The sequence below is a fragment of the Rattus norvegicus genome, chromosome 2 (assembly GCF_036323735.1).
Source record: "Rattus norvegicus strain BN/NHsdMcwi chromosome 2, GRCr8, whole genome shotgun sequence".
NCBI lineage: Eukaryota > Metazoa > Chordata > Mammalia > Rodentia > Muridae > Rattus > Rattus norvegicus.
In genome coordinates, this window is record NC_086020.1 from 192,298,972 (window position 1) to 192,326,408 (window position 27,437).

The 27,437-nt window shown below is 47.2% G+C and overlaps 1 protein-coding gene across 2 annotated transcripts in view; it reads right to left on the reverse strand.

The window, feature by feature from the left end:
* Positions 1 to 27,180, reverse strand: part of Vangl1 (VANGL planar cell polarity protein 1) — a 48,390-nt gene extending 21,210 nt beyond the window's left edge. The window contains exons 1-4 of one of the 2 annotated variants that reach the window (XM_006233054.5): positions 27,030 to 27,180; positions 18,363 to 18,546; positions 10,854 to 10,992; positions 5,310 to 5,917 (exon numbers count right to left, since the gene is read on the reverse strand). In XM_006233054.5, the coding sequence (XP_006233116.1) occupies positions 5,310 to 5,917; positions 10,854 to 10,992; positions 18,363 to 18,433 (818 nt within the window). In that variant the 5' untranslated portion in view covers positions 18,434 to 18,546; positions 27,030 to 27,180. The remainder of the gene's footprint in view (positions 1 to 5,309; positions 5,918 to 10,853; positions 10,993 to 18,362; positions 18,547 to 27,029) is intronic. The other variant, NM_001109584.1, reaches the window with a different exon arrangement.
* Positions 27,181 to 27,437: the final 257 nt, after the last annotated feature.

The following is a 27,437-nucleotide window of genomic DNA, read 5'->3' on the forward strand; positions in this document are numbered from 1 at the left end:
CTGATCTAGAAGATCCAAAGACATAAGCTTATAAGAGATTACTTAGACTGTTAGCCTCCCAGCATACCTATGAGAGATTACCAAGACAATGGAAGTGGGAGGATTCACTGTAACTGTGGGCGGTGCCATCCCCTGGGCTGGGGTTCTGGGCTGAATAAAGGGGAGAAAGTAGGCTGAGTATCAGCCTTCATAACTCCTGCCTCCTATGTGCTTCCTAACTGAGGATGCAATGTGACCACCCACCTCCTGCTGCCCTGACTCTCTCTCCGTGACGGATGACATGCTCAAACTGTGAGCCAACATATACTCTTCAAATCTGGGCTGGCTTTAACCAAGAATGCACACAGCAGAAGTATTGCTGGGCTGGCTCTAGGCCTCAGCTCTGTGGGGCCTGAGAATTCTACTTGAGCATCCTTCGAAGCTTTGAGCTGCCACTGACGTCTAGATACTGATGTAGGAGCAACGGGTCCAGGTCGGGATGGAGAGTATCTCAGGATGTGCAGAGCAGGGCCGAAGCTGAGTCAGGCTGGCTCGCTATGTGTGTATAACTACACAGGGACCCATGCAGGGCTTATAGAAGACCCACCCAGCAGAGCCTAATCTATGTTGCAGAACCATTTGATGTAAAATGATGGTTGTTACTGTGTTTTAGGCTGGATATTACACAGCACTGGGTCAACATATTTGAAGGAAGTAGAAAAGGTAAAAAAAGAAGGGTCGACCAGAGAGCCTCAAAGCCACTGCTACAGCCCCAAGGACCGGCCTTGTCAACTGGTAAATTAAAGAACTGGTGGAGCCAAGGGACTGAAGAGAATGAGCGGCCACCACTGACACCCGCCTCCTGACCACCCAGCTGTGAACAGAACTGAATGAGTATGACACACCTGACACCAGCTGGTACCTGCTGATGTGAATGAAGACATCGGAAACCCTCTCTCTGTTCCAGGCCAGTACAGCATGTGGTTTAAATCATTCTGAAACCACACCACCGCTCAAACCCTGTCTCTCACGATTACAAATGCCACAGAGTCCTACAGAACTTTCTGAACCCTTTGTGCCTGTTTCCTCATCCACGGAAGAAGACAGTCCCCACCCCACAAGACTAAGTTCTGTGTTCAAAGCAAGAAGGCACCTGACCCCTGCTGTGGGTCAGCTGTGTAGCTGCTCATCATGGCAGCTGTATTAGCGTCTGCTCTAAGAGTTACTAAGTTTTGCTTCTAAAATTCCGAATCACAGAAAACATCGCAGCTATTAAATGTCATTTTAAGATCTGTTTTCCATATTCATCTGGTTTTCTCCCCTCATACAGTCAGTTAAAAAAAATAACAAATTATATTTCTAGTAAAGTTAAAGGAAATTTAGCAAATCACTGTGAGAAAACGTGACAAGTGGGGTGTGTATGGGCTGAGACATCCCCCACCCAGGAGCCATGGAGAACAGAGGTAGGCAATGAATTGCACGGTGCTACCTGCTGCTGACTTCGAACAGGTCCCTTAACCCTTCTTCAACTGGAAAAGATGTCTGCCACTGTCCCACTTGTCCTGACCCCCAGAGGTGTGGTAAATTAAGTTCAAACATGAAAAGCCCTGTGACTCCCAAGGCATCAGTTAAAGGCTATGTCATATCTCACATCTATTTATGGAATTTCACAGTCTGCAACAATGCTCTCTTCCATTTCTGAAGGTTTTCAAATAAACCCCAAATGATCCCTGCCCACAAGGAAAGCCACAGCAAGGGCTTTTATGAGCACTAACAAGAAGCCATTTTCTTTATGAAACTAAAGAGTAGGCATTCTTTTGAAAACGCTCAAAAATAGCTCAGACCATTCAGGAAAACCTCCTTTGAAAACAGGAGGAAAGACCTTCCCAGCTCTCCACACCTAAGCACAGTAGGTCACTGCAGAGAAGGCTTTGCATAAAGCAAAGGGCCTGGGGCTCTCATTGGGTCTGCTGAAGACCTGCTATTCTGATGTCTGGGGCTTTCTTTGTCCTTCCTGCTCCCCGCTTCCCTCCTATTTTAACAATTTACAAAAGGACTTAGAAGTTATATTTCTGCCCCACTGATTCTTCCCACCATGGCTGGGCTTGAACCAGATTTAGCCCACAGAGCAGCAGGTGATATAACCTGCACGGGACCAGGGGGAGGTGCCAAGCCTGCTTTAGCTCTCTTACCCTGGTTGTCACAGGACACCTAGTGCTGTCCAAGGAGAGACAGGACACCTTTCCTCTCACCTCAGAATTCAGAATCACCACGTAGGGGACAAAAGGGACCGATAAAAGTGGGGAGAATGAGGAGCCAAGGAAGAATTCCACTCAAACACTCCCCTCCAAGCCTGTTAGATATGTCACTTGCAGTTTTCCTGGGGACCTGAGGTGACTGCTTTTTGCAGCAGGCCAGCAGCCTGGAGCAGTCTGGCTTTTCCCACCCAGTTCTGCCCCTGACCCACATAGCTAAGCAGTGAGGAAGCAAAGCAAAAGGTTCTTTTCCTATTTTCCAGGGGCCGTTGGGTAGGCCCCTTCCATTTGCACCCTGGTCTCATGTGGGGGTGAGGTCAACCTGTTTTAGAGAACGGCGGGAGCCCAGAAGGGGCCGTTCATCCCATCAGCCTGGACTGACTAAGGTGAGGGTGATATTACCCTTCTCTGTGCAATTGGGAAGGACACTACTCAGAAGGAAGACTGGGACACAAAGCTGCAGCTCGTCTCACTCTTAGTCTATGGCTGGCTGCCACAGTCCCAAATGCTACTCACCTGCTCTGAGACCACAGGTCTATAGCATCAACTATAACCAGACCTGCCTCCGAGCTGGGCTGTCTACCATTAGGCTTCGCAGCTGCCACTGTCTGAAACTCTCTATCTTCCTGTGCCCTGGTCCCATGTCAGGCTTGGCAGAGTAACTGTCCACTTCAAAGCCATATGCCGGCCTCTCTCCAAGTGCCTGGGAGCCCTGGAAAACTCTGGGCTTAGGCTCCATGAAAGATCATCAGGAGGGGTCCTTCTCTAGTGTGAAGAGTGGGAAGAAAGTTCTCTAAGGTTCCAATGCCCAGTGATTTCCTGGCTCCCACAATTTTACTGGCATCTACAGAGAATTTGAAACCAACTTAGCCTGCCTGGCACACTAATCCAAAGAGAAATTCCCCTGGGGCTCGATCCTGGTGGCAGCAGGCTTGAACACTAAACCAGCCTGTCCTCAGGCAGTATGACCTGAGCCAGAGGATGCGGGTAAGAGTGCACATCAGCAGGACACTGGATGGGCTGTGGGATCTGACTCCAACTGGGGCTGGGCCACCTCTTTGGACAGTGGCTAAAACAATGACAAAGCCAGTTATTCTGATGGCCACTGTGGTGTCCTCACCAGTCCTGGCTGCTTTGCCATGTGACACATCAGCGGTTACTGCTCAGGACAGTGAAACTTTGAAGCCAGACATCCAAGGTGACATTTTTATAATGCTGTGACAAGATACCATGACCAAGGCAATTTATGGGGGAAAAAAAGCATTTATTCTGGGGGCCCACAGTTTCAGAGGTTTAGAGTCTATGGCTGTGACTGTCATGGCAGGGAGCAGGCAGCCGAGAGCTTACATCTCTCAGGCAGAGGCAAGAAGAAGAGAGAGATAATTGGAAATACTAAATAAATGGAAATAAATAGATGGAAACCACAAAGCCCATCCTCACTGACATACTCCTCCAACTGGGCCACACCTCCTAATCCTTCCCAAATAGTTCTACCAACTGAGGACCAAGCATTCAAATACATGGGCCTATGGGGTCCACTCTCATTCAAACCACCACAGTGGGTCAATCACCCAGGAACCACATGGCTGCCAACTGTGGGTCATACTCCATGCCAGGCACCAAGGATGCCAGGTGGAATAAGACACAGCTTATGTCATCAGGGATCTCAAAATGTACGGAAGGAAAGAGATGAAAGAGTAAGATATTACACAGAAGGACAGAAGGACAGATGTCATACCTGGATCATTCATTCAGCCTGCCCCGGGACACTGCAGGGATACAACTAACGCTGGGCACGCATGATATATTGTGTAAACTACTTACACCTCCACCCCAGCTCTTCATCTATAACACTGGGATTAATAAAATCGCACAAGGTTTGATAGTATAACCAGGATAGAGTGCTTACCTTCATTTATTTATAAAATAAAAAAGAGACTCTTACCCTTTGAGTTAACCATGCGATAATACACTAAAATTATGCACCGATATGAATTTTCATTTGAAAATGTTTCAAAACACTCAATCCTTACACATTTGTTGTCTGTAGCTGGAGTCTGGTCTTTTTTTTTTTTTGTTTTTGAAACAGGTTTTCTGTGTAACCCTTGTTAGCCTGGAACTCAGAGATCTGACTGCCTCAGCCTCCAGACGTTGGGATTAAAGGTGTGAGCTACTACCACTGATTAGAGCCTAAGTCTTTATCAGTCACTAGGGTGACTACATAATTGACCGACCAAACCAGGCTGTCTCTGAGAGCAGAAGCAAAAAGGAGAAGCTAATAATCCCACCAAGGTACCAAGGTAAACTAGATGCATCATTTTTAAAAATGGCATTATATTTTTGAATACTGATTTCAGGAGTGTGATGTACACTTGTTGTATAAAGTAATACATTTCATAATGTGGTTTTTGATAAAATGCATCGTGTACTTAACTATGTTCACTAGCATATATATATATATGTGTGTATATATATATATAGTGTGTGTGTGTATGTATACATATAAAACCTAAGTTCTGCATTAGAGAAAATGTGATTGTCTGTTTTGCAGATATAGCTTTCTTTGTTTAACATGATTATCCTAATTGTCCATTTTTATTCTTCTTTATAGCTAAATAAAACTCTACTACATATATATGCATATATACATACATATACATATATATTATATATATCACCTCTTAAAATCCATTCATCTGCTGGTGAACAACTAGGATGATTTCAAAACTTGGCTACAGTAAGTACCTGATGCATTCTTTTGGACAGAGTGGAAGTACTGGTCACCTCATCCATCATCTCTAAGCCTAGTTCACAGTCGAGGTAGGTAGCCGTCATTGTGTCTACCTTTGAGAATTGCCATGGAGGTAGAGGGTGAGTCCAGCAAAGCTCTGAACCTAGCTGAGAGCCCCACTGGAAAAGCATGGACACCTCACATCTCACACAGCCCCTACTAAAACCAGAGAAGGGTCAGGCATCTGCCTCTAGGTCTTCGCCTCACCCCTGCCAACTAATAGCCAGCCCTCTTCTAGAGTTACTGGCTATCCTTTCTGCTTACTCCGTGTGCATGCCCCTTACCTCAAGTGTCCCAAGCTGTAGAAGCGGGACTCTCCGTCGGTGGAGCGGACCACCTGCAGTGTGAACATGGGTTGCAGCTGCCTCAGTTCCAGCAGGACGATGGCAAGGTAGTGGATGAAAAGCAGCGCATCCACGAGAGAGACTGCATATTGCACGATGTCCTTGTAATTTTGGTCCCGGGAGTCCAGAATGCGGACCCCATAAAAAAGCCAATAAGAAACCACAAAAAGAAAGATAAGGACCAATAACAGCGCTCGGAACACAAACACCCGCGGCACATCCGCTCTTTGCTTGCGGAAGAAAAGCGCCCAGGTTCCGATGAGCAGGATAAGCAGTTTGAACGATACAGATATGAGAAGTCCCTCACAAATGGCGCCACAGGGTTTCAGCTCCTCCCTCCACAGGATCTGGGGTAGCAGGATGAAGGCGATGGGGGTGAGGAAGACGAGTAGTCCGAGGAACGAGGCAATGGTGAGGCCCAGGTAGCGCTTGCAATCCAGCCCCACACTGTCCTCCATGTCCTTGCTAATCCTGGCAATGTCCTCTTGGGATATACTGTGCTCTGAGGTGCCTGTGATGGCTGTGGTGGTCTCTCCCCAGTTGTCATCCTGATGACAGAGAAGACAACGAGGGTGATTTATAAAAGCCACAGCAAAAGAAAATACTCCAGTTACCCAACTTTCTTGAAATGTACATAGAATCAGCTTTTAACACAGGGGCATTTTTAACTACAGCTATTTTCACTGACATTTTCAAAATGTATTTTATACTTGCCCTTTCAACCTAGAAAACACAATTTAACCTTTCAATTTGTTCGGGAGATTTTATTTCACATTGTCATCCCTTGAATTGAAAAGTTCTGGCCTTTCTGAACTACAGTGACTAGCAGTTGTTAGATCAAGCTGCAGGACTCTGCTACAGGAGAACAGCCACCCTTAGTGCAGTAAACCCCTCCCATGCTACGTTCTAGGCTTACAAAGCCCAAATCTAGACCTTCCAGTAGTTCCACAGAGCAGAGAGCACAAAACAAGAATTCCTACCACAGAGAGGACAAACTCGCCCACAGCTGAAACACATTACCTAAGTCTCTATAGGACTCAGCAGTAAGAAGCAGCATTAAGAATTCTTTAACTTCTCACTGACTAAATAAAGAAAGTTCAAAACTCTATGGCCAGAAGAGCTCAAAAATTTCTTCTAAAATATGTTTTCATAATAAACTGAACGAGGGCATAGGAATACCAGGGTTAATATATCTTCAAACTCAATACTTTCTCCTTTAATGATTCTAGGCAGTTGCTGGTGTGGGCCCTTGGACTGTTCACTCAACAAGGGTCTGTTGCTAGGCTGTCGAATGCTGCTGCTGTTTCACTGGCAGCTAGAGCTTCTTAGAGCACAACAGAGCCAGGATGCACCAGAAACCCTGTGAGCCCCATGCATATGATTTAACTGGGAAAAACAGTTCCGTAGAGAGCAAAGAGTTGGAATGAGGACATAGGCTTGCGATAGATGGGGTTTCAGTTCGTAGATTAAAGCGGCAACATAGATCACTCTTACCACATGTCCACACTCACATGTGGACCATAGCAGTGAGTCTTTGGATTTGTGTGGTTAATTTGGAGTAGCCATAGAATCTGAGAAGCTAGAGAGGGGACCACTGGTGGAGGGGATAACAAAGGTTTTAAAGGGAGAGGATTGTAGAACACAGGTTATAGGAAGGGGAAAGAAGAGATGGAAAGGGAAATTTAAGTGGGGAGAGGAGTTTGGGGAAGAGAACTACTATTTTACAAACTTCACATATCCATATATTCATATAAGAGTGTAACTGGAATCTCCCTACATAAGGCACAAAGCACCTCACAGAAGGCTCAGGTTACCAAATAAAAAGCCCAGTGCTGGATGTGTCCACCAGAAGTCAATAGTAAGACCTTACTGCTGAGGCATCGTACTCTCTGGTCATAGGAAATGGAGAAATCTGGTAGGTACTGACACGGACTCTTCCTCCCTGCTGGCTAGTTTGCATAGGACAGTGGGAGAGTTATCAGTAGTCTTACTATGAACTCTCGGAGCTACAATAATACCAGTGTGGGAAGAGATGCCCATGGCTGCCATAGTGGTGTTACGACAGTAACCAACTGCTTTCCGACTGTATTTAAAGCCTGCTCCACAGGAGGAAACAGACCTAGTACTGTACATCTGGCCAAGAATCCGTGGTTGGGGAACTCACAGATCTCAGGGGGACACCACTGCCATTGTTCTGCTAAACAGTCATAATATACCTCTCTACCTATGGTAGTGTAGCTCTCAGACCTTGTCAAAAAGGTTTCTCTGTGAAGGAGGCAATTAACATAGAAATTCAGAACTAGTTAGATTAAAAGGAAAGGTGACTCAGTCACAAATGGGGCATCTTGCATCACACTCCTTATGTTTGTGGGTCAGGGACAACTGCAGAAGAGAGGATGAAAGATGGTAAGGGTCAGAGTTCAGGGAGAACCTAGGAAAAACAGTGTCTTTGGGCCGTGATAGGATGCTGCACTCTCGAATTCACAGCAGCTATGGTTGCCTGCACAAAAACACCTCAGTTAACCCAGCGAGGAGGAGCTAATAACAGTTCACGGATTCCGGGGGATGGAGAGGCAGTTTGGTTTCTTTAAAGGTTTGGCCCATGGTAGGTCGACAATAATCCAGTGGATGACTCAGTCTAATTCATAGACTGGACTAGGTAAATGCTTAAAATTGGACATATGATTGGGAGCGGGTGAGAAAGTGAGGGTGGATCTGGGAGAAACTATTAGGAGGCGTGAATATGATAAAAATAAATCCTATGCATGTATGAAATTCTAAAATAATTAATAAAACATATTTAATTTTTAAAAAAATCCAGAAAAAGAAATAATGTTTTATCATTAAAAAATTATAATTTATGAAGACTTGAGCAATGTTGGGAGTGGCTAGTAAAGATCTCAACCTAGGGACATGGAAGCCATCAACTTAGGAAGTCAGAAGTATCACGGGGCATGAGAGAAATGGCCATAGACAATAGTTAGAAGCAGCCAGGTCCCTCAGGCACTGCTGGTCGAGTTTAAGATGGTTTAACACCACCAGAAAACTAGCTTAACACTTTCACATTGATGTAGACATATGTTTAACTATACGGACCAGCAATTCGACTCCTAGATTTTATCAAAAGTTAATGGAAATATGTCCACAAAAGACCTATAAAAGTATTCACAAGAGCTTAATCCATCATAGTTGGAATGTGTGCACTTCGAATGTCCACCCATCAGAACAGATACCAAACTGTGGTCAATTCAGTGGAACACTAGTCAGCAAAAATAACAGAGAGAGAACTGTAGCACATGGAGCATGGATAAATATCAAACTCATCATGCTGAGTGGGGAAAAACTCATATGATTCCAATTATACTCAACTCTACAGCAGGCAAAACCAACCCCCTGAGATGGAAATCCAAACAGCAGTTGCCCTGGCGAGGTGGAGGTGGGGGTAGGGATGAACTAGGAAGAGGGAGGAGGAGTTTTTCTGCTGAGGGGTGTGGGTTCATCTGTTAAAATTTATCAAAGTACACCCTGGAGAACCATTTGGTTTCTGTGTGTAAATTTAGGTCAGTCTTTTTTAAAAGGTACACCAACAAGAGAAAACAAACCACCAAGACATATAACTTGCGTTAATATAAGACAAGTTCACAGGCTATAGAGAACAGTTCACTTTGTGGTAATTATCTCAGAGAAGACAAATGCTGAATTCTACACATGCGATGGATAAATCCCCGCTGAGGTAACCATTACAAATATGCGGACATTCTGTTGTGTAATATCACTGCTCTGACTCAGCCGTGTATCAGCTTCCTGCCAGTGCACTGCTAACTAAGTCCCTGTTCATTTTAAGAACGTTTGCACATCCTTGTCTGAAAAAGTAGGGCTCTACAAAGGCTTCTTTCAAATTTGAGGTCTTCGGGGGTTGGGGGGTGGGAAATGGATCTGAATTTGACCAGTCTAAACCTTTGGATTCTCAGAAGCTGGGGACAACAAATGTTTAAATTATCCAAGTTGACAGAGCTGCTGAAACACACAACCTCCAAAGGGCTTCCTCTTACCATCCTGCTGTAAGCATCAACAGCTTCCCAGGAAACTCAGGGTACAAAGAAGCAAATGCTTTTCACAGTGGGTTACTAGCACCCCTGAATACAAGTCCAGGGGGAAACTGACCTACGAAACTTTTGAGAATGATCTGGTCCTAAAACTGACCACATCCATCTCCAATCCATCCATCCATCCATCCATCCATCCATCCATCCATCCATCCATCCATCCATCCGCCTTTCTAGAACCAAAGCAAGCAGCACAATGGCATTAAAGGCATTTGCTCACTAACGAACAAACCCCACATTCAGTGGGGAAGCAGTTCTGAGTCTCAAAGGCATCTGTGTCCTTGGAGGAACTGTAGTTCCAGTCTTCCTATCTGATTATAAATGTCTTTCTGTGGGCACCTACAGGTGTGCACGGATACATGCTTATCTCTGTTCCTGTATCTTTAGAGCTGTGTGCCCTACATCACTTTGTTTATGTGAGGCAAGGCTGGGCATGCAACGTTTCAGGAGATGTGGGGGGCAAGGGCAGTGCAAACATACTTCTGAGCATAGCTCACACATTTATTTAAATCAACTAGGCTGCCAAACAGTTGGGCCTCAGAGACAATCCCACACAACTTTCTTTTATTTTTTTAAGTAATAAAGTGCTGATATTTTAAAACTGATTGACTTCATTTGATGTCCTAATGCTAATATCACTTAAACATGCAAGGCCTAGCAACCCCAAATTCCTGCGGTCCTGAGTGGCTGCAGTCTGGACCAGAGAAGCCGATGGATCTTGACAGAGGAAACCCATTCTCCAGATTTGTCCCAGCCCCAACCTGTGGCCTTGACACTGATGTACCCTAAAGACTACCGCTACTAACTCTAAAGTCTGCTGGACGTCTTTCTGCCCTGAGCTTTGACTCAGTACTAACTCATTCACCCCGATTTCCATGCTTGTCATCTGAATGCCAACACTCTGATTTCCCTCATATGCCTAGTTTCTGGGCTGACTCTGAGTCAATGTTAAGCATTCCCTGATGGTGCATTTTTTGTTTTTGTTTGTTTGTTTTGTTTTTTTGTTTTGTTTTGGTTGTTTGTTTTTGAGGGAGTTTCCAGCCCTCTCCAGTCCTGCTCCAGTTTAGAATGAGTCTCCAGGGACCCTTTTTCCCTCTTCTGACCTGTCACCAGCCAAGCTGGCTTCTTTCCAACACCATTCAAAGAAGGCTAACCAAGCACACGGCAGAAAGGACAGACCCCCCCTCCACCCCGAGGTATTCAATGGTAGGACATGTTGTTCTTAGACCAACAAGAAAACCAGAGAAGTAGTTAAGATGCTAGAAAAACGAAGATTAAAAACCCAAGAGAACTTAGTGCAACAAGACTTAGGAAAACGTTTGCAGGGAGGCGCCGAGCTGAGTGGCAGCTGGCTTACAGCACAGCCTTTGATCCTTACCTGAACTTCCTCTGTGCCTGTGTGGGCAGAGTCATTCGCCAGCAAGGGCTCTCCAGTGGGAGCCTGGATGGTGACAGACTTTTCTGACCCCCTGCCATCTTTATTCCGTGGTGATTTGTGTCTTTCTCTTGTTCTTTCCCTGGGGGGGGGGGAATAACCCAATAATCAGACACCAAAACTTATGCCAGACACCAAAACTTATACTCTTTAGCTCACTAAAAAAATAAATTTTATTTTGTCCTTAGGAAAATTCTGTGCCTACACCCTGCCCCACCCACACCCATACCTACCCGTCCCCACAGCCTGCCAGGGGATGGCTGTAACTTTCCCAACTAAATATTCTCAAAACAAGGACTGCTGCTCCTCCACCAACAATGGTCACGGTTTTGCAGAGCCTAGTTTTAGAAAGCTTCTGCTTGGGCATATTTTACTGTAATAATTACTCAGCTGATTTGGTTATTATTTGCCTAAATTAGGAATGTTTTTTACTGGACAAACACTACACTGTATCATATCTAAACTTCGATCTGAAAAAAAGAAAGAAGGGAAAGCAAAAAAAATCTGGGACATGATACCACCCTACAGTTTGGGACAAGAAGAGAAGAAAGGAAATCCTAAACCAGGATAGAGAATCCTTTACTTGTCTTACAAATCCAACATGAAAAGCTATTCTGGGGGTTTTGATTGAGCTCAAAGGCACCCATAGAAACAAAGGTGAAACAAATGGCCCAAGGGGTGTGTGTCCCAGGCCACCTATGAAAAGCAGGCTTTCTATACTCCAGAGGAACTTGGTGGGTGGTCTTCCAGAGACAGTGGGAGGACACCACTGTTGAGTCTTAAAACTATAAAAGGCATCAGCCACAGTGGCCAAGCCCTAGAGGCCACAAGGTGATCAATAAGAACCAAAGCAGCCTGCAGTGGCCAAAGTTGGTGTCTCCCACATGGGACTCGACATCACTTTTTCCCATACCCACTTGGCCTGGTGCTCAAGGTTTCCCATTTTGTGTGCAAAGCCAGACGGTCAGCTCTCCCATGTGTGACCTCTCATATGAGCACACCATGAGCACACCATTGACACACCTTTGACACACCTTTGACACACCATGAGCACACCATGGACACACCATGGGTGCACTATGGGCACACCACCAAAACCTCTTCCCCACCACACATTTATCTCCTACTAACCTACTACATAGCAACAACCAGGAACCCTAAAACAAACTGACTGCATGACAGATCTATTGCCAGACTCTTGGGAACCCCTCCCTTGGATAAGCATTGGATAATTCCTTCAAGGAACAAAGGGTTTCCCAGGGCAGATGGTTTTTCAATGACAATAGCTCCATTCTTAGCCAGATAACTAGAAAGAGATGTGTTTTGGTTAGCTGTGTGTGGTTCCAGCCAGGCAACTGGGGGGCAGTAAAATAAGCAGAGAATCTGACTGTTCACCCAGCACTGTATCACGCGATATCAATCTCTCCTCCCCTGCCCCCTTCACACAGCACTTGGCTGAGTTTGTGACTCTATTAGCTCCATTCAATTCTAACAAATGATTCTGAGGCCAATATTACTGCTCCATCTCACGGATGATAAAACTAAGGCTCAAGGAGTTTAAGCACCTTCCGAAAGTTGTGATAAGGAGCAAAACAGGAACTGATGCCAAATCTGTTGCCACTATTTCCATTCAAAGTCACTATGTTTTGAGGAACAATTAGATTTTTAAAAATTAGCACATGTAATTATATAAAATGATGAGATTTTACTGTGATACTTTTCATATATAAAGATAATGTACTTTGGTTATGTTCATCTTTCTTTCCCCTCCCCCATTGGTCCCCTTCCTTTCCTAAATATCGAAAAAGGTGGAGATTTCATAGAGTCAGTATTCCTTCATCTTCACACCCCTATACAGCTGCACTGTTGGAGTTACGAAATAGGCCTTTGAGGTTACCATTGGCTGTGACACCAGTGGATAGCCTTAGCTGTATGTACTGGGTTATCCAAAACCAGCACTCCGAAGGGTATTCTCTGAGAGCAACAGTAAGTAGTGTAGGAGACTCCTGCTCCCAGCTTGGTTAGTCTTCAGAGTGAATTTTAGGGAAGGTCTAGAACTGCTAGTCCACCAGGTCCCACCTGCAGCCAGCTGGATGACCCCAGGATGACCCCGGAATGATCCCATCCCTTCCACTTCCCCTGTGACTCTCCATCTGTCACTCTTGTTGGCCATCAGCCTCGTCACATGCTTAGAAACCTGGTTCTCTATCGAAAATTCCTGTAGGTCAAATCCTGTGACAGCAAAGATTCTACTGAAACAAAATCCTTTTGCTTCGTGCCAGTTCCTGATCCCTGGACATCACAGGGGTGCAAAGCAGGTGGAAAGCAACCAGGACTAAAAATGACTTCGGTCCTCTCCTCTGGACCACCCAGCAGGGTTCTTAAAGGACCCAAGAGCACTGAGGTGGGAACAGCCAGCATCTAAACAGCTTTGTCTCTCAGCTCCCGGATAACACCTGGAGTAAACCAGGTAAGAACGGTTTGTGTAAGAGGCCAAGGTACATTCCATCCTCTAGCATCTGCCCCTACACCAGTGTTCTCATTTCTCAGACTCCTGGTGCAGACAAATCTCTGGGGACGCAGAGATGGGTGGCCCTGCCCTCAGAGAATTTGTCTGGGAGGGAGAGGACAGGAATCTACATTTTCTCTCCAGCACCCCAGCTCATCAGGATGCAGCTGATACAAGGATTGTTCCTGATGGCTTTCCCATCTTATGTTTCTGGGGAGACTGGGAATTCCTACTTGGAAGTGTGTGTGTGTGTAAAACGCCTTGTGAATGGCAGGGGATCAAAATCATGGGTGCTCAGCCCCGTCGCACCGTAATACACCGTGTGTCATTATTAACCTAGCGGGGCTGGAGAGATGGCCCAGCAGTTAAGAGTGTGGATCTGAGTTTTGTTCCCAGCACCCCTCACCCAGAGACTGGCAAATACCTGTAACTCCAGGTCCTGGGTTCCATCAGCCCCTGTAGACACTTGCACAGACCCATACACATAAATAAAAACAAGCCTTTTCTTTTTAGTATTGTGTGGACGAAGGACAGCACGCAGCCCCGACTGAGGGTACCCCAGAATAGTGAGGGTCCCATCAGCACCGCACCAAGAGAGCTGCTCCTTCTATTACTTCACTGTGGATGGAGTGAGCCTCACAGGGCAGTTACAGAAATCACTGATGTTAGTTACTGCTCTGGGCAGGTCTCCAAGCCAAGCCAGGTCTTAGCAGTGACGTCCAAGAAAAACACTGTTGATCATCCATCCATCCAGTGCTTTCTAGTTTGTAGAACTACAAACCTCTAAGAGGTCATTTCACTGCAGAACACAGCTAAGCACTCATCCCTGTAGCTGTAGAGACAGTAGTAACAAGGGGAGGGAGAAATAGCTCAGTCGGTAGAGTGCTTGCCTAGCATTACTGAAGCCCTGGGTTCAGTCCCCAACAGCACATAAACCAGACATAATGGGACACACCTGTGACCCTTAGTGACCGATAGAATTTGAGACCAGCTTGGGATAACAATGGATGATGTAAGTTTAAGGAACATCTATGTGGCTGCCCAGTATCCTAGGAGAGGGTTCCCCAAGGATGAAGAGTGTAGAAATAAGTAAAAGTCCAGGGGGAGTAAACGGTTTAATAAACCAATAAATGGAGCATCAGGACATAGCCAAGATTTAACTGCCTCAGTGGTCAGGATCACCTGGGGGCCCTTTTCTGGGGAGCCTGGTCACCCACAGGAATCTGTATCTTTACAGATAAATCCGTCTTCCTGCTTCCTTGGCCCACAGGAGAAAGGGTAAGTCTATCAGTCCAAAGGTAACTCTGTCAGTGCAAAAGATAAGTGTATCTGTGCATAAGCGTGAGAGGGTGGGGAGAGCAAGCTGCAGCATGCAAGAGGCAACTGTGTACACAGGTAAATGCATCATCATTTAGGTGATTTGCTAGCTGAGTCCCAGGACTGCAGCAACCCCCGCACCCCCCCCAACCCCCACCCCATCCAAGTCCAGCCGGAATGCCTGCAATTCCCACACTGTCCCTACTTACAGTCAGCATTTCCCGGGCAGGCCATTTCCTCCCGTTCTGTTGTTTGTCTGTTTCTAAATGGGGAAAGCCCCCCTCCCCCCATTACTCCTCCCTTTCCTCCTTTCTACCACCCACCTGTCCTCCCGCTGGGGATGGGACAGGCTCTGAGTCCTCGGAATCTGCCACTGCCCGGGCAGCCCTTTAGAACAATGCATTTTATAGCACATTAGTCACGTTCCCTTTTAAAGGTGGCATTCTCTTCTGAAGGGCCCACAAGCCTGGCCTGCCAGTATCTGGGAACCATGTTCCTCCCTGTGCCTCAGTTTTACCACCTATAAAACAGAGCTCCAAGCACAGAAGGGGGGAACTGTGAGGGACCTTGAAGGTAGTCCGCAAATGATGCTTAATGCTGCGGCTGACTACAGGTGAGCCGAGACTGGCTGAAGTCTGTACACTCTCCCAACAAAGCTAACTGGATACGCTCTGGAGACAGCATGCATCAGTGACCTCTTTGTCAGAAAACAGGATTGGACGGTGGCCAACCCTCTAAGACAATCAGTGTCCTCAGGCACTTCATTATTCCTTTCTGAGTTGGAGCTGTGCTAAAATTACCAGAAGACCAGGTCCCTCTCTTCCCTGGTCCTCCATTTAAACTCCCCACAAATTATCAAGCAGAGAAGCCTTCACAGGGCCCTCCTGGGACCTGAAATCCTGAGGCAGCCAGCTTGCAAGCCTGTGGAGGGCTCCTTCACTGTCGGACACCCTTCTTGCCTTGGTGAAGCATTGCACAGCACCTACTGTGAGTGTATTACAACCTTTGCCCCTTAGTTCTCATGACCTCTGTGGTCTTCCCTCAGACAATTCAAAGCAACAGGAGGCGCAGGGCCTTCGAAGATCCACCAAGTGCACACACAACCCTGCAGCTCAAACCCCTCACTCAGCTCCACTTGGAATAGGCACTCAGCAATATTCCCTGATCAACTGCTGGGCAGCCGGAGCTCCACTCAGCGCTCCTCTCGGTAGGCGCTCGGCAATGTTCCTTGATCAATTGATTAAAAGCCTCAGCTCCAACTCACATTTGCCAAGTACTTTCCACAAGGGATCAAGACAGAACTAAGCGTTCTGCATGTCATCTTAATTGAAAGTTATAGTCTCTTACAGTTCCCATAACAGCACTAGAGAATCCATTTCTGGGTCCCCAGGAGGAATAGGGAAATAGCGGCAATGGGCCTCGAAGTGTGCAAGTCTTGGTGAGTGTACGAATGAAAGAAGCCAGAGCTGACTCCATTCAGAATTCTCTGAATCCCCTCCTACTCACCCCCAGCCCCAAAGGAAACCCAAATTCCTATTCATACCATCTGGAAGAGGAAGTCCAACACCCCAGCAAGCCAGCTGCGTTTTCCAGTTAGGTCCAAAAAGCAGGTATTTGAAAACAGCTGCTTCTGGTATTTTATAATAAATCTGTCAAGTTCGTCCACTGATCGAAATCTGTGATTATTTTGAAAACCAGGGCTCTCTCGGAATCCGGGCTGTAGAATGTCACTGTAGGCTTTCTTCTCCCCTGCCCCTGAAGCACCCACACTGAGTCTCACATGAACAGCAAGCTGAGCTCCAGTACAGCACACAAACAATGCGGGGATGATCAGAAAATAAAGTAACAATTTTTAAACGAACCAGACAGAAGCCTATTTCCTTAAAATAATGGCGTTATCTGTAAAGAGCTTTAATTTACACTTTCATTCCACTCACTTCACTGTCTTAAAGACACAGTCTCACTGTGTAGCCCTGTCTGCCTGGCCTGGAACTTTCTACCTGCAATGCAGACCAGGCTGGCCCCCAACTCACAAATATATGCTTGTCTCTGACCCCTAAGTGCTAGGATTAAAGGCCCCTGACCCTTAACACTTTCACTTAAAAAAATGACAAGATACACATTTGTACAGAAAAATAAAGTTCAAGTGTAAAATTCCCATCCATCAGTCATTGCCAAGAGCCCCTTCCCTGAAGATGCCACACCTAGCAGCTAGGAAAACACGTGCAGGCTTCTCTCCAGGTGTGGCCACCCACGCAGAGTCCATGAAACATGCAGCTTATTCTGAAATCTCCCTCTGGGTTCAGTTACCTATATGGTGATCTGCTCACTGAGAGAAGCAAACACCAGGACAGCCACCACTTCCACACAGCACACAGCTGTGGCCACAGCTGGGTCTCTGAGCTGGGGTCAGCTGTTACCTTTGAACAAAGGTGCCGGAAATACCAAGACCCGAAATAGCATTAACTCAGCTACAAAAGAGAGACCTCCTCCTAGGGGTTGAGTTAATCATTTCCCATGTATATTTCATTCAGCCCTAACTAGTTCTAGAAGGAGGAGATCCCTGTACCCATTTCACAGAGGAGGAGACAACTCATCCATTTTGTTCTTACCCTGCACAGTGTAGTACCACCCATTTCATCATTTATCTGTTCGTTTGTCCATTTCTCTCTCCACTCAGAGAGCACTCTGCTCCTCAGAATGCACTTGACCCTGTGAATATCAGCACAGGTCTCTTCATTGAGCAGAGAAAGGGGAATTTGGCTCTACCACTCAGGACAGTGGTTTCAAATACTAACTCACTTGGAAGATTAGTTAAAGAGAAATCAAAGGCTGGGCCAAGCAAGCATGTGTGTGTGTGTGTGTGTGTGTGTGTGTGTGTGTGTGTCTGTGTGTGTCTGTGTGTGTCTGTGAGTGTGTGTGTCTATGTGTGTGTGTGTTTGCGAATGTGTGTGTGTATCTGTGTGTGTTTGTGTCTGTGTGTCCGTGTCCGTGTGTGTGTGTGTTTGTCTGTCTGTGTGTGTCCATGTGTGTGTGTGTGTCCGTGTGTGTGTCTGTCTGTCTGTGTGTCCATGTGTGTGTGTCTGCGAATGTGTGTGTGTGTGAGTGTGTGTCCATGTGTGTGTATCTGCGAATGTGTGTGTCTATCTGTCTGTCTGTGAGTGTGTGTGTCCATGTGTGTGTGTCTGCGAAATTGTGTGTGTGTGTCCCAGATAGCCTCAGAGGAGAAGCTTAATAGCCAGTGAGTCAGCAGCTTCGGGTGAAGCAACAAATTAACACCTGCCTTTTAACTTTCATTTACAGTACCAGTAAAGCTCGGAGAGAACACACACCTATAAGAAGTACTTAGAAATGAGAAACATTTCCACTGCCAGGGAAACTTTAATTTAAAACCAATTGTGAGAAATTAAGGTCATCGACTCTAATGGCAGCTATAAAATGTAAATTGGCAGTACAGTGATTCCCCAAGCATGCCAACTGCCCTACAGCTTGGCTTCTCCTGCACCAGGGGACTGAACCTTCAGCATCCTCAGCCCTGAGGTAGGCTGTTGTAAAACTGGTTCTCTAACAGAGAGCCCTACTGGTGCTCTTACATAGAAGGATGGAGTGGCTGGTCACTTACATACCCTTGCCTGTGAGATTTTTTTGAATGGCTTGAGTAGTAGGAATATCCAGAATAAGTGGATTCGGTATCCATAGCAACGGCAAGCTTCCTCTGATGAAGGAGCGGGGCTGTTCTCCCAGGAGCAGTCTCACCCACTAGCTCTGAAGGCCTTGTGGGACTCAGAGCCGCTACTCTTCAACAGGACTCTGTAAAGAGGAGAAAAGGGAGAGATTAATCCTCAAAGTCAGAGGGCGGAAAGATAAACCAACGACAGTCAACTCTCCTTGGGGTCTGTGTTATAGAATACGGGTAAGCATAAAAGTCAAACCTCCAAATGCACTACTTGCCCACGAACAAGCTTCGCAGGTGTCTGAGAGGCAAGTGGGGTGCTAGCAAGCTGGACCCCAACACAACAGGAGGAAGAAGGTTTGGAAGAGATATAGGCATTGGGTCATTTTTTTCCTGGGCACAGCCTTGCTACCCTTATGGCTTTGGCTGTAGAGTAATACACCAACCCCTAGACAAATGTCTACCTCACTCCCAACTGTCAGTTATAAAAACAAGACCCAGGGAAAGCCATTACTCAGCAATTTGGCCATCATTTCCAAAAGTCAATGTTCTTAGTCTCTTTGAGAATCCAAACTCCTAGAAATTTATCTTCGATAATTAAAACTCAACAATCACCCAATTGCCTTGCTGCCTATGATAATAAAAAAGACAGCAGCAATGTAAACACCTCCCCAAACAAAGAAATAATAAATAACTGGAGGAAAATATGATTCTGTCAGTCAAATACCACATATCTGTATAAAACGGCAATTACAAAGAACTGAGATTTTAATAAGAAGGATATGGGATTGCAGGTAGCCAATGACTCTACATAACCGTTGCAATGATGTAAAATAACTTATGGAAGGGCTGGGACCACAGGGGACATCAGTAATGGTGATTTATTAGTTACAAGATCCTAGGTCCTTCCCCACTTCCTTCTAATATTGCTCTGCAATAAAAATAAATTGGAAACACTTCCAAATACATTCCAGAGCCCCCGCATGCTCAGTCCTCACTTCTAGAAAGTCAACTGGAAAGTTCCCCTCTTTCTGAACTGTTCTCCCAGGGCTGCTCTAAGCTCAACAGGGCTCCTCACCCTGCAGGGTCCTGAGGCTAACACTGCAAACAGAGCAGGGAGATAAGTGGGAAGGAAAACAAAGGAATTGCAAAGGCCACACCCCTGCCACAAGAGGGAGGAGATTCTGGCTCCCAGACCCAGCCACAGCTAAGACTGGGAGACATTTCAAACTGGGCCTGGAAGTCTTGACTGCATACAGTTATGGCGGCCCAGAGCCTTTCTAGTATTCTGTTTCTTCCAAGGTGAAGAGAAAGAAAAGTTTCTAAAGAGACCCTGGAAGCCCTGTCCTAGATGTCTCAACTCGTGACTTGACTAGGAATTTATCTTAGAGCACTAATTCTTCAAGGAAAAAAAGTTATCTCCTCAATGACTATTGTGATCAAAAGCTAGCAACAATGAAAGGTCCCCTAACCCAAAGAATGTAGGAAACATGGTTCAGTTCTACCCAAATTAGCACAAATTTGTAAGAAATGATAATTATGGAGTTAACTCTGAAGGCCACCATGCACTCATTCATCCATTTTATATCCATGTTATAAGTGGCCAGGAGACCCTGCTCAGGAGTGCTAAGGCTACAGAGCTATGACAGAGAACTAACCGCCCTGTTGGTGACTGTTTTCCAATCGGATGGCACTTGTACCATTTCTCCTCCAACCTTTGGTCCCCTTTCTCCCTATCAGGTTATTACTTAACAGCCTTCCACCATCACGAGCCGAAGCCTAGCCACGGGGAAGCCTGGAGTCCAGCCCAAACTTAGCCACCGGTGACCAGCCCTGCCGTCCTTGCCTTCTTGAATCTCAGTCTGCTCACTTGTCAGTTAGGAACCCAAGAACCAGCTACCATCTCCCAGGGTGAAGCTATAAACAGACACAGACTTGACTCACTTCCTAGCTGTAGGACCTCAGCTACGATGCGATCTCTTTGAAGTCCCATCTATAAAATGTGAGCCTCAGGAGTGCTTTGATGACTATATGAGCTGGCAGTGATGACAGTACCCAGCATGGGCACCACAAGCACTGGGGTAAGTAAAAGTGGGTGGTCCCTTCAGTGGTTTCCAAACGCCATGATCTCCTTGTCTTAGAGAGCAGCAGGGTGGAGAGCCAGCGCCTCCCTCTAGGCCATCCCACCCAAGGTTCACCTGCTGTGTGCAGAATGGGGCTGCCCCTTAGGCTGCCTGCTCTCCCACCAGCTGTGTACCGGAACAAGGCAGTTTAATCTCTCAGAGCTGTGGATTTTCCACCCAGTCAAAGAAAGTCAAGCAGCCTTCCTGGGAGGAAGGGGTTGAGTATAAAGACCGAGCAGGCATCTCTCAGAACAGGAGCGGACTCCTTGAGCGGAGTCCACCTCGTCTTCCTCCCAGGCCTTTCAACAGCTGTCCAGTGAGCTTTCAGCATACTACGCACTCCCTTCCTTTCTGCTCTGGGTTGTGCTCTTTTCTCACGGGCCTTCTGGCTGGCAGACAGCCAACTTTAGGAGGTACGGTCAGGATACAGGGGCATAGCACAAAACAATCTTCTTTCCTTGATACCCAATAGCCAGGCTCTTGGTTGACCTGTAGATTCCAATGCTTGGCACCGTCTTCAGAAGACTATTCTCTAGACTCATAATTAACCCCTCTCATCCTGACGTGTATTCTACCCCCTGCCCCCATCCTATAACGCCTGGCTCCATTCTACTCTAACTCCTATTGATTTCTCACCAACTGGTGAGGGATATCTTAGAGGAAGGCAGCCCCAACCCAGCACACCACAACTGAGATTGTTTTTGTACTTCCTAGTAGTTTTACCTCAGGGCAAGTGCTTCTGCTCTATCTCACACCCAAGTGCCCAGTAAGATGGCATCTTATTAATATTCCCTTCCCAAGGTTACTGTGAGGATTAAGACTCCTGAGGTAAAACTGCCAGCACACAGAACCCAAGTTTATGCCCTTTCCCCTTGGCTGAAGGTCATCATTCTTTGTCCTGAGGATGTGGGTCATCCATTAAGGCAACTCCAGGCATATCCCTAAGTGGAAATCATAGCTCCCCAACAGCCCTCTGGGAAAGCCTTTCCCTAACTCTACCAACTACCCTTGCCTGAGTTCCTCTCCCACAGTTCTGCCTATGCTCACCAGAGAGGGGAATCTGTGTGTGCAATCCCTCCCTCCCTAGTGCCACTATATTCACCATCTTTTCACAGCCACTGAAGAAGCTCTAAGTTGGCCAGAGTCTGGCTTGACTCAAACCCAAATGTCACATGCTTACCCTCTTTCTGCAGGCCCTTCATACCCCACTGATTAGCCTCCATATTTAATGAATGGCCACCAGACCTTGCTCAGCCGTGCCAGGGAGATGGCTTCAGCTGGGGCACACCATCTGTCCCCATAAGCTTTGCTGACTAGCTTGAAGGTGCTGTTCCTTCTCTTCTAGCACACCTGCTTCTATCCCTAAACCAAGTTATCCTTAACACTCAAGGCCTGCCCCCTTCTTCTCCCTCACCAGGGATAAACTCCTGAGTCAGGAGGAATGGCCCCTCTCCCTATTATTCTAAACATAACAAACACTTCCTGAGAAATAAAGCCAACTCTCCTTTCCCCTCGCTCAGCTCTTGCCCAGGGCGCTCTCATGTGTCCTGGCTTAGTCTTTCAATTATCCATTTCCAGTGACGCTGCCTTCAGTCCAGTAGACGGCCCCACTCTGCTGTTCATCTGTGCACCCACTGCCGCCAAGCTCTACTGGTCCCCAGGCCCTCCCCATCCTCTCCCAGTTCACAGTCACAGAGGATAGATAATCTAGAGAAAATCTGCAGGCTCGCTCACCTGCCCTAGCCCACACAGAGCCTAGCTCTCCCCACACAGAGCTTAGCCCCCCTTTCACCACAGTTACCAACTCTTGCTTCATCTAAGATCTGAGGGAGGAGTCAGGAAGTAAACTAATGAAAGGCATGGTGAACTACTTCTGGAAAGGGCTTGACCTCAGGTAAGGGTTCTCGTTTGAATTAGTAAAAACATGTTATCCTGATGCTCATCTCTGTGATGATGCACTTAAAGGGAACCAATACACCTCCTGATCAAGTAAGGAAAAGAAAACAATTTTCTTGGGTAGTAACTAGTGAATTGTTGCTGTGGCCAAAATGGGATACAGGCAAGTAGGAGAGAACACAGGCCATCCTGGAACCTGTGAGGCCTCATACCAGCCCCTGATAGGACCCGTATTTGGTCCAGGTGGGGCAGCAGCCAGGCTGACCTAACCTCCTTGCTTTGAGTCATCCCATGGTATCCCCTGAACTTTAAAACAGAATCCACCATTTGATCAACAGTCTTGCCAGCTGCTGCAGTTCCTCGGGGCCTGGTTCTTTCCAGCCTCGGGACCTGAGCGTAGCCCAGTGTATCTGCTGAGGCTCATTCTCTCACGGGAACCGCTTGGCTAACTCCTCTCAGTTTAAAGTACTCCTTTTGGAGGGAGCATGCTGACCCTCCCGTTCACACCTGGCCGCCCACCACCTGCCCTCTCCCTACACTGAGCTCTGCCCAGTCACACCAGTCACACCTTCACTTGTGTGATTACGGAGCATAAGGTCTGAAGAGGCTCCTGGGTGCAGGGACCACAGTCCTTTCTGACTCCCTGGCTGCTGGCAAACAAGAGGCACCTAATCAATATTGGCTGGCTGGCTGGCTGGCTGGCTGGCTGGCTGGCTGGCTGGCTGGATGAATGGATGAGTGAATGAATGGAAAGTCCTATGCCTATCTCAGAACACGGAGGCACACCTTCACCACAGAAGAAAGCTTACAGAGGGTAGATAAAATGAGGACTTCAAAACTATCCTGACCGGCAGCACTGCTGGTGTGATGCACAGCTTATTCAGTAACAGAACATATGTGAGATGTGCTCAGGGAAGACCCGCACCATTGTTTCAGCTGGTGCTCAAGACTATCCTGCTCCAGTCTGGACCAGAGTACAGCAAACCACACAGCCTGGGGAGCTCTGATGAGAGCATCTCACAGTGTGCAATGAATTCCCTACCACCCTGTACTAAAACAAGCTGATAGCCAGTGACCCCATCTACTCTTAAAAACACAACTCCTACCTGAAAGAAAAAGTGGTCGGTGTGTGTGTGTGTATGTGCGTGAATGTATGTGTGTATATGTGTGTGTATGTGTATCTGTGTGTGAATATATGTATGTGTTTGTGTGTATATGTATATGTGTGTGAATATATGCGTGCATGTGTATGTGTGTATATGTGTATCTGTGTGCACGTGTGTGAGAATGTAGGTGTGTATATATGTGTATGTGTGTATCTGTGTATATGTGTGTAACTGTGTGTATGTCTATCTGTGTGTGTGTGAGAATGTGTGTGCATGTACGTGAATGTATGTGTGTATATGTGTGTGTATGTGTATCTGTGTGTGTGAATGTGTGTATATGTGTGTATGTGTGTGTATGTGTGTGTGAATTATGTGTGTATGTGTATAGGTATATGTGTGTATGTGTGTGTGTGCATGTGTGTGCGAATGTGTGTATGTGTGTGAATATATGTGTATATATGTGTGTATGTGTATATGTGTGTATGTGTATCTGTGTGCATGTGTTTGTGAATGTACATGTGTATATATGTGTATGTGTGTATCTGTGTGTATGTGTGTAACTGTGTGTATGTGTATCTGTGTGTGTGTGTGTGTGTGTGTGTGTGTGTGTGTGTGTAACAACAGGCTATAGTAATGGCCATGGTAAATGTAAGCTAACTTTTATGAAAAGGAAGTTATAAAAACATCAACAGCTCCATGGAGAGCTATTAATTAAAGGGGCTCTGCCTGGGAAGGTAAAAAGTTACTACACAAGGGGTCCAGGGAATAGCATGTGTGGGTTGACTTGGTGGATCTTGGGTTAGGAAGGATGGGACAGAGAGGTGTGACAAAGCCTGAACTTGCACCTGTAAATCAAAAAGCATCATCCAACTCTGTGATGTGAGGCTCTGCAGGGCTCAGATACCAGGGACAAGTCAATGGTCCACCTCCAGCAACACAGCACTTCAAGAAGTATGGCTAAGGGCCACTGTTTACCAGGAGAGAAAATGCCAGCCTCATTTTACCTGGTTTGCCAGTGAATTCAATTCCCATTCCCAGACTAACTGCTATTGGCCTGGGTTAACAATTATCTCTGAAACATGCCTGGAAAAAGATTGCTGAGGAGATGCGAGTGGCTACTGTACCTATGATGGATATTTCTTTTCAGGCAAAGCCTTTCCCCCCAGTAGATTCCAAAGCTTCAGACTCAGACCCTATGCACACCATGCATCCATGGTGCTCTAATTGGGATTCAGAGGGACAAGGGCGGAGACAGAGCAGCAGAGAATGTAGGCAGTTTGCTTCTGGCTCCAGGAGGACACAGACTATCAGAAACAGGGTCCAGCTATAGCCACTGAATCTTGTCCTCCTTGTAGAAAGTGGCACAGTTAACTGGCCACAGCTAGCTCACTCCACAGAAAGGTGGCATAGTCCTTCCTCAACCGCTTACTGTGTGTTAAGACTGAAGTCACTTGCATGAAATATCTCAATTCTTCAGAACAAGTCTGTAAGGGAGGCAAAAGTGAGTGCTATGGCACAGTTAAGGGACAAGGTCACACACAGGAGCAAGTAGCCCCGTATGGCTTTAACCTTCAGGAGACTGATTTCAGAGAGCCATGGAAAACTGAGAGCTATGTAGTAATTACCAGAACTGTTTGTTTACTAAGAGAAGGGGCAGGCAACAATAGTGAATTGTTCCAAACTACACATAACCTCACAAAGAATCCTGCCGCTCAACTCCTACTCCTAGGCTGGGGTGGGGGGTGCACTGTAAGGAGAAAGGAAAATTAATCTCGAGCAGTCTCCAGCCCAGGTGAGACCTAGTATTATTAATCAGCGTGATGAGGCCCCATCCAACCCAAACTACAGCAGATGCAATGCAAAATGTGTCTTTAGGTATACATCAGGGGGTAAACTAAAGAGTACTTGGCGACACTAATTCTTCAACAGATGGTGTCATAGAATTGTTGCTTGGTAAGGAAACTTTTCAATTTCCTGTATGGTTTCATCCTATTGCTTAATAAATAAGACAATAAAAATTTTTTTGAGACTTGGCAGGCAGTCTCAAAAATATGACATTCACAATTCTTTCATTTTACTTACAAATTAAGTTGCCACCAATTGACACTGTCAACAACTGCATCCCTGAAAATTTCACACTGAGTGTTTTAGCTAATCATAGTGGAAGTCGCCAACCTTTAGAAATGCTAAATGCTCCTGGATATTTCTTTGAAATGTAGAATAAAACAGTTTCCTCCCACACATCAAAGCCCTAACTATATCACACTGATTTAATTCAATTCTAAAAACTCTAATTAGTGGTTACATAAAATGGTTAATTATGCCTCCCTGGGTTCATACAGTTTCTGCCATCGCACTTACAGCGCCTAGGAGCTGTGTAATCAACACGCCCACTACAAGGAGAAGGCTAATTAGTATTGTTGATTGGTGACACAACTTATAATATTTTTCAGCAAACCCAGTAAAACGTATAAACATGTCAGTGAAAACACTAGTCTTCACAGCTAGCGTTTTGGAATTAGCTTGTAAGGACGCACGCATGCTGACCACTGTCCCCTCAAACGGGTTCAAACCAACGCACGCGCCAGCCACACAACCATCACGATAAAAAGCCCTGCCACCTCTCCACGAGCTTCAGAAGGAGCTCATCTTCGCGGTCTGAGCATCACACCCGGTTTGGAGACGAGAAAATTGAGATAGCCTGGCTCCAACTCTCCCCTGCTCGTCCCTGAGCCGCCAGGCTACGGCTCCGCCCCCACTCCTGCTTCCACCACCGACGCTTTTAAATTTTTATAAAGCTTCACACTTCTCTGGGCGCGCTGCTTGGGGGCAGTTCAATGGCTGCAGGATGGAATAAGGTTCTACCGGCGTCAAAGGCTGCCGGGGCGCGGCGAGGTTGCCCTGGACAGGGACTCCTCCTTTGGCTGGGACTGGCTGGATGCCTCTGCTCCGCCCCAGCGCTTTTGAAAGTAAACTACCTGCCTGTTGCGCTCCGCGATGCGCAGCGGGCCGCGCCCCCCAGGCCTCCCGGGCTGCGGTTTTTTAAGCGAAGTGAGAAACACAAGCCAGCTCCGTTCGTGTGCCCGAAGACCGGCCAGGTGACCCTGTGTACTGGCGGGGACCCCGACCGTGTTCTGCCCTGCAAGGCGAGTCCAGCCACTGGTTGCCTCCGACACGCCGTCATTCCCCGGCCGCCACCCCGGCACCCGCACTCAGGGGCGCACTCCAAAGGCCAGACAGGGCAAAGGAGCGTCCGAGGTAGCGCAGGCTGCCCCAAGACTCGGAGCGGTGGAATGGGGCGGAGAGAGCCCGGGGCAAGGATAGAAGGACCCGAGTCTCGAGAAGCACGACCCGGAGGAGCCCAGGGGTCTCCCGGCCCGAGGCCCCGGACCCCGATCGGACTGCTGGGGAGCAGGGACACCCGCAGTTGGGCCTGACCTCCCACCCAGCTCAGTCCCCTGCCGCCGCGCCGCGCCCGCCTCTCCCGGGACTCACCCCGGCGCCAGCCCGCCGCGCTCCACGCTCTCGGCTGAAGCGCCCCGGCTCCGCGGCCTGCGCTGGGCTGCAGTGGAGGCACAGCCCCGCCGCGGCCGCTGCTCTCTGCTGCTTTCCGCTTCCTGTCCCGGCGCCGCCCCGCAGCCCCAGCCCAGCCCTGCTAGCCCGGCGCGGCCGCCAGCCAAGAGCTGCCAGCGCTGCGGGCCCCGCGGCCGGCCCGGCCCACCTGCAGCGGAGGGCGGGGCGGGGGCGCACACACACACACACACACACACACACACACACACACACACACACACGACCTGGCTGGGGACTGACATCTTTCCTCTCTTGTGGACCCACTAACACACAGTCCAGCAAACCTCATCCTACACAGGGATTGATATAACCCCGAGATCTCTCTGTCTC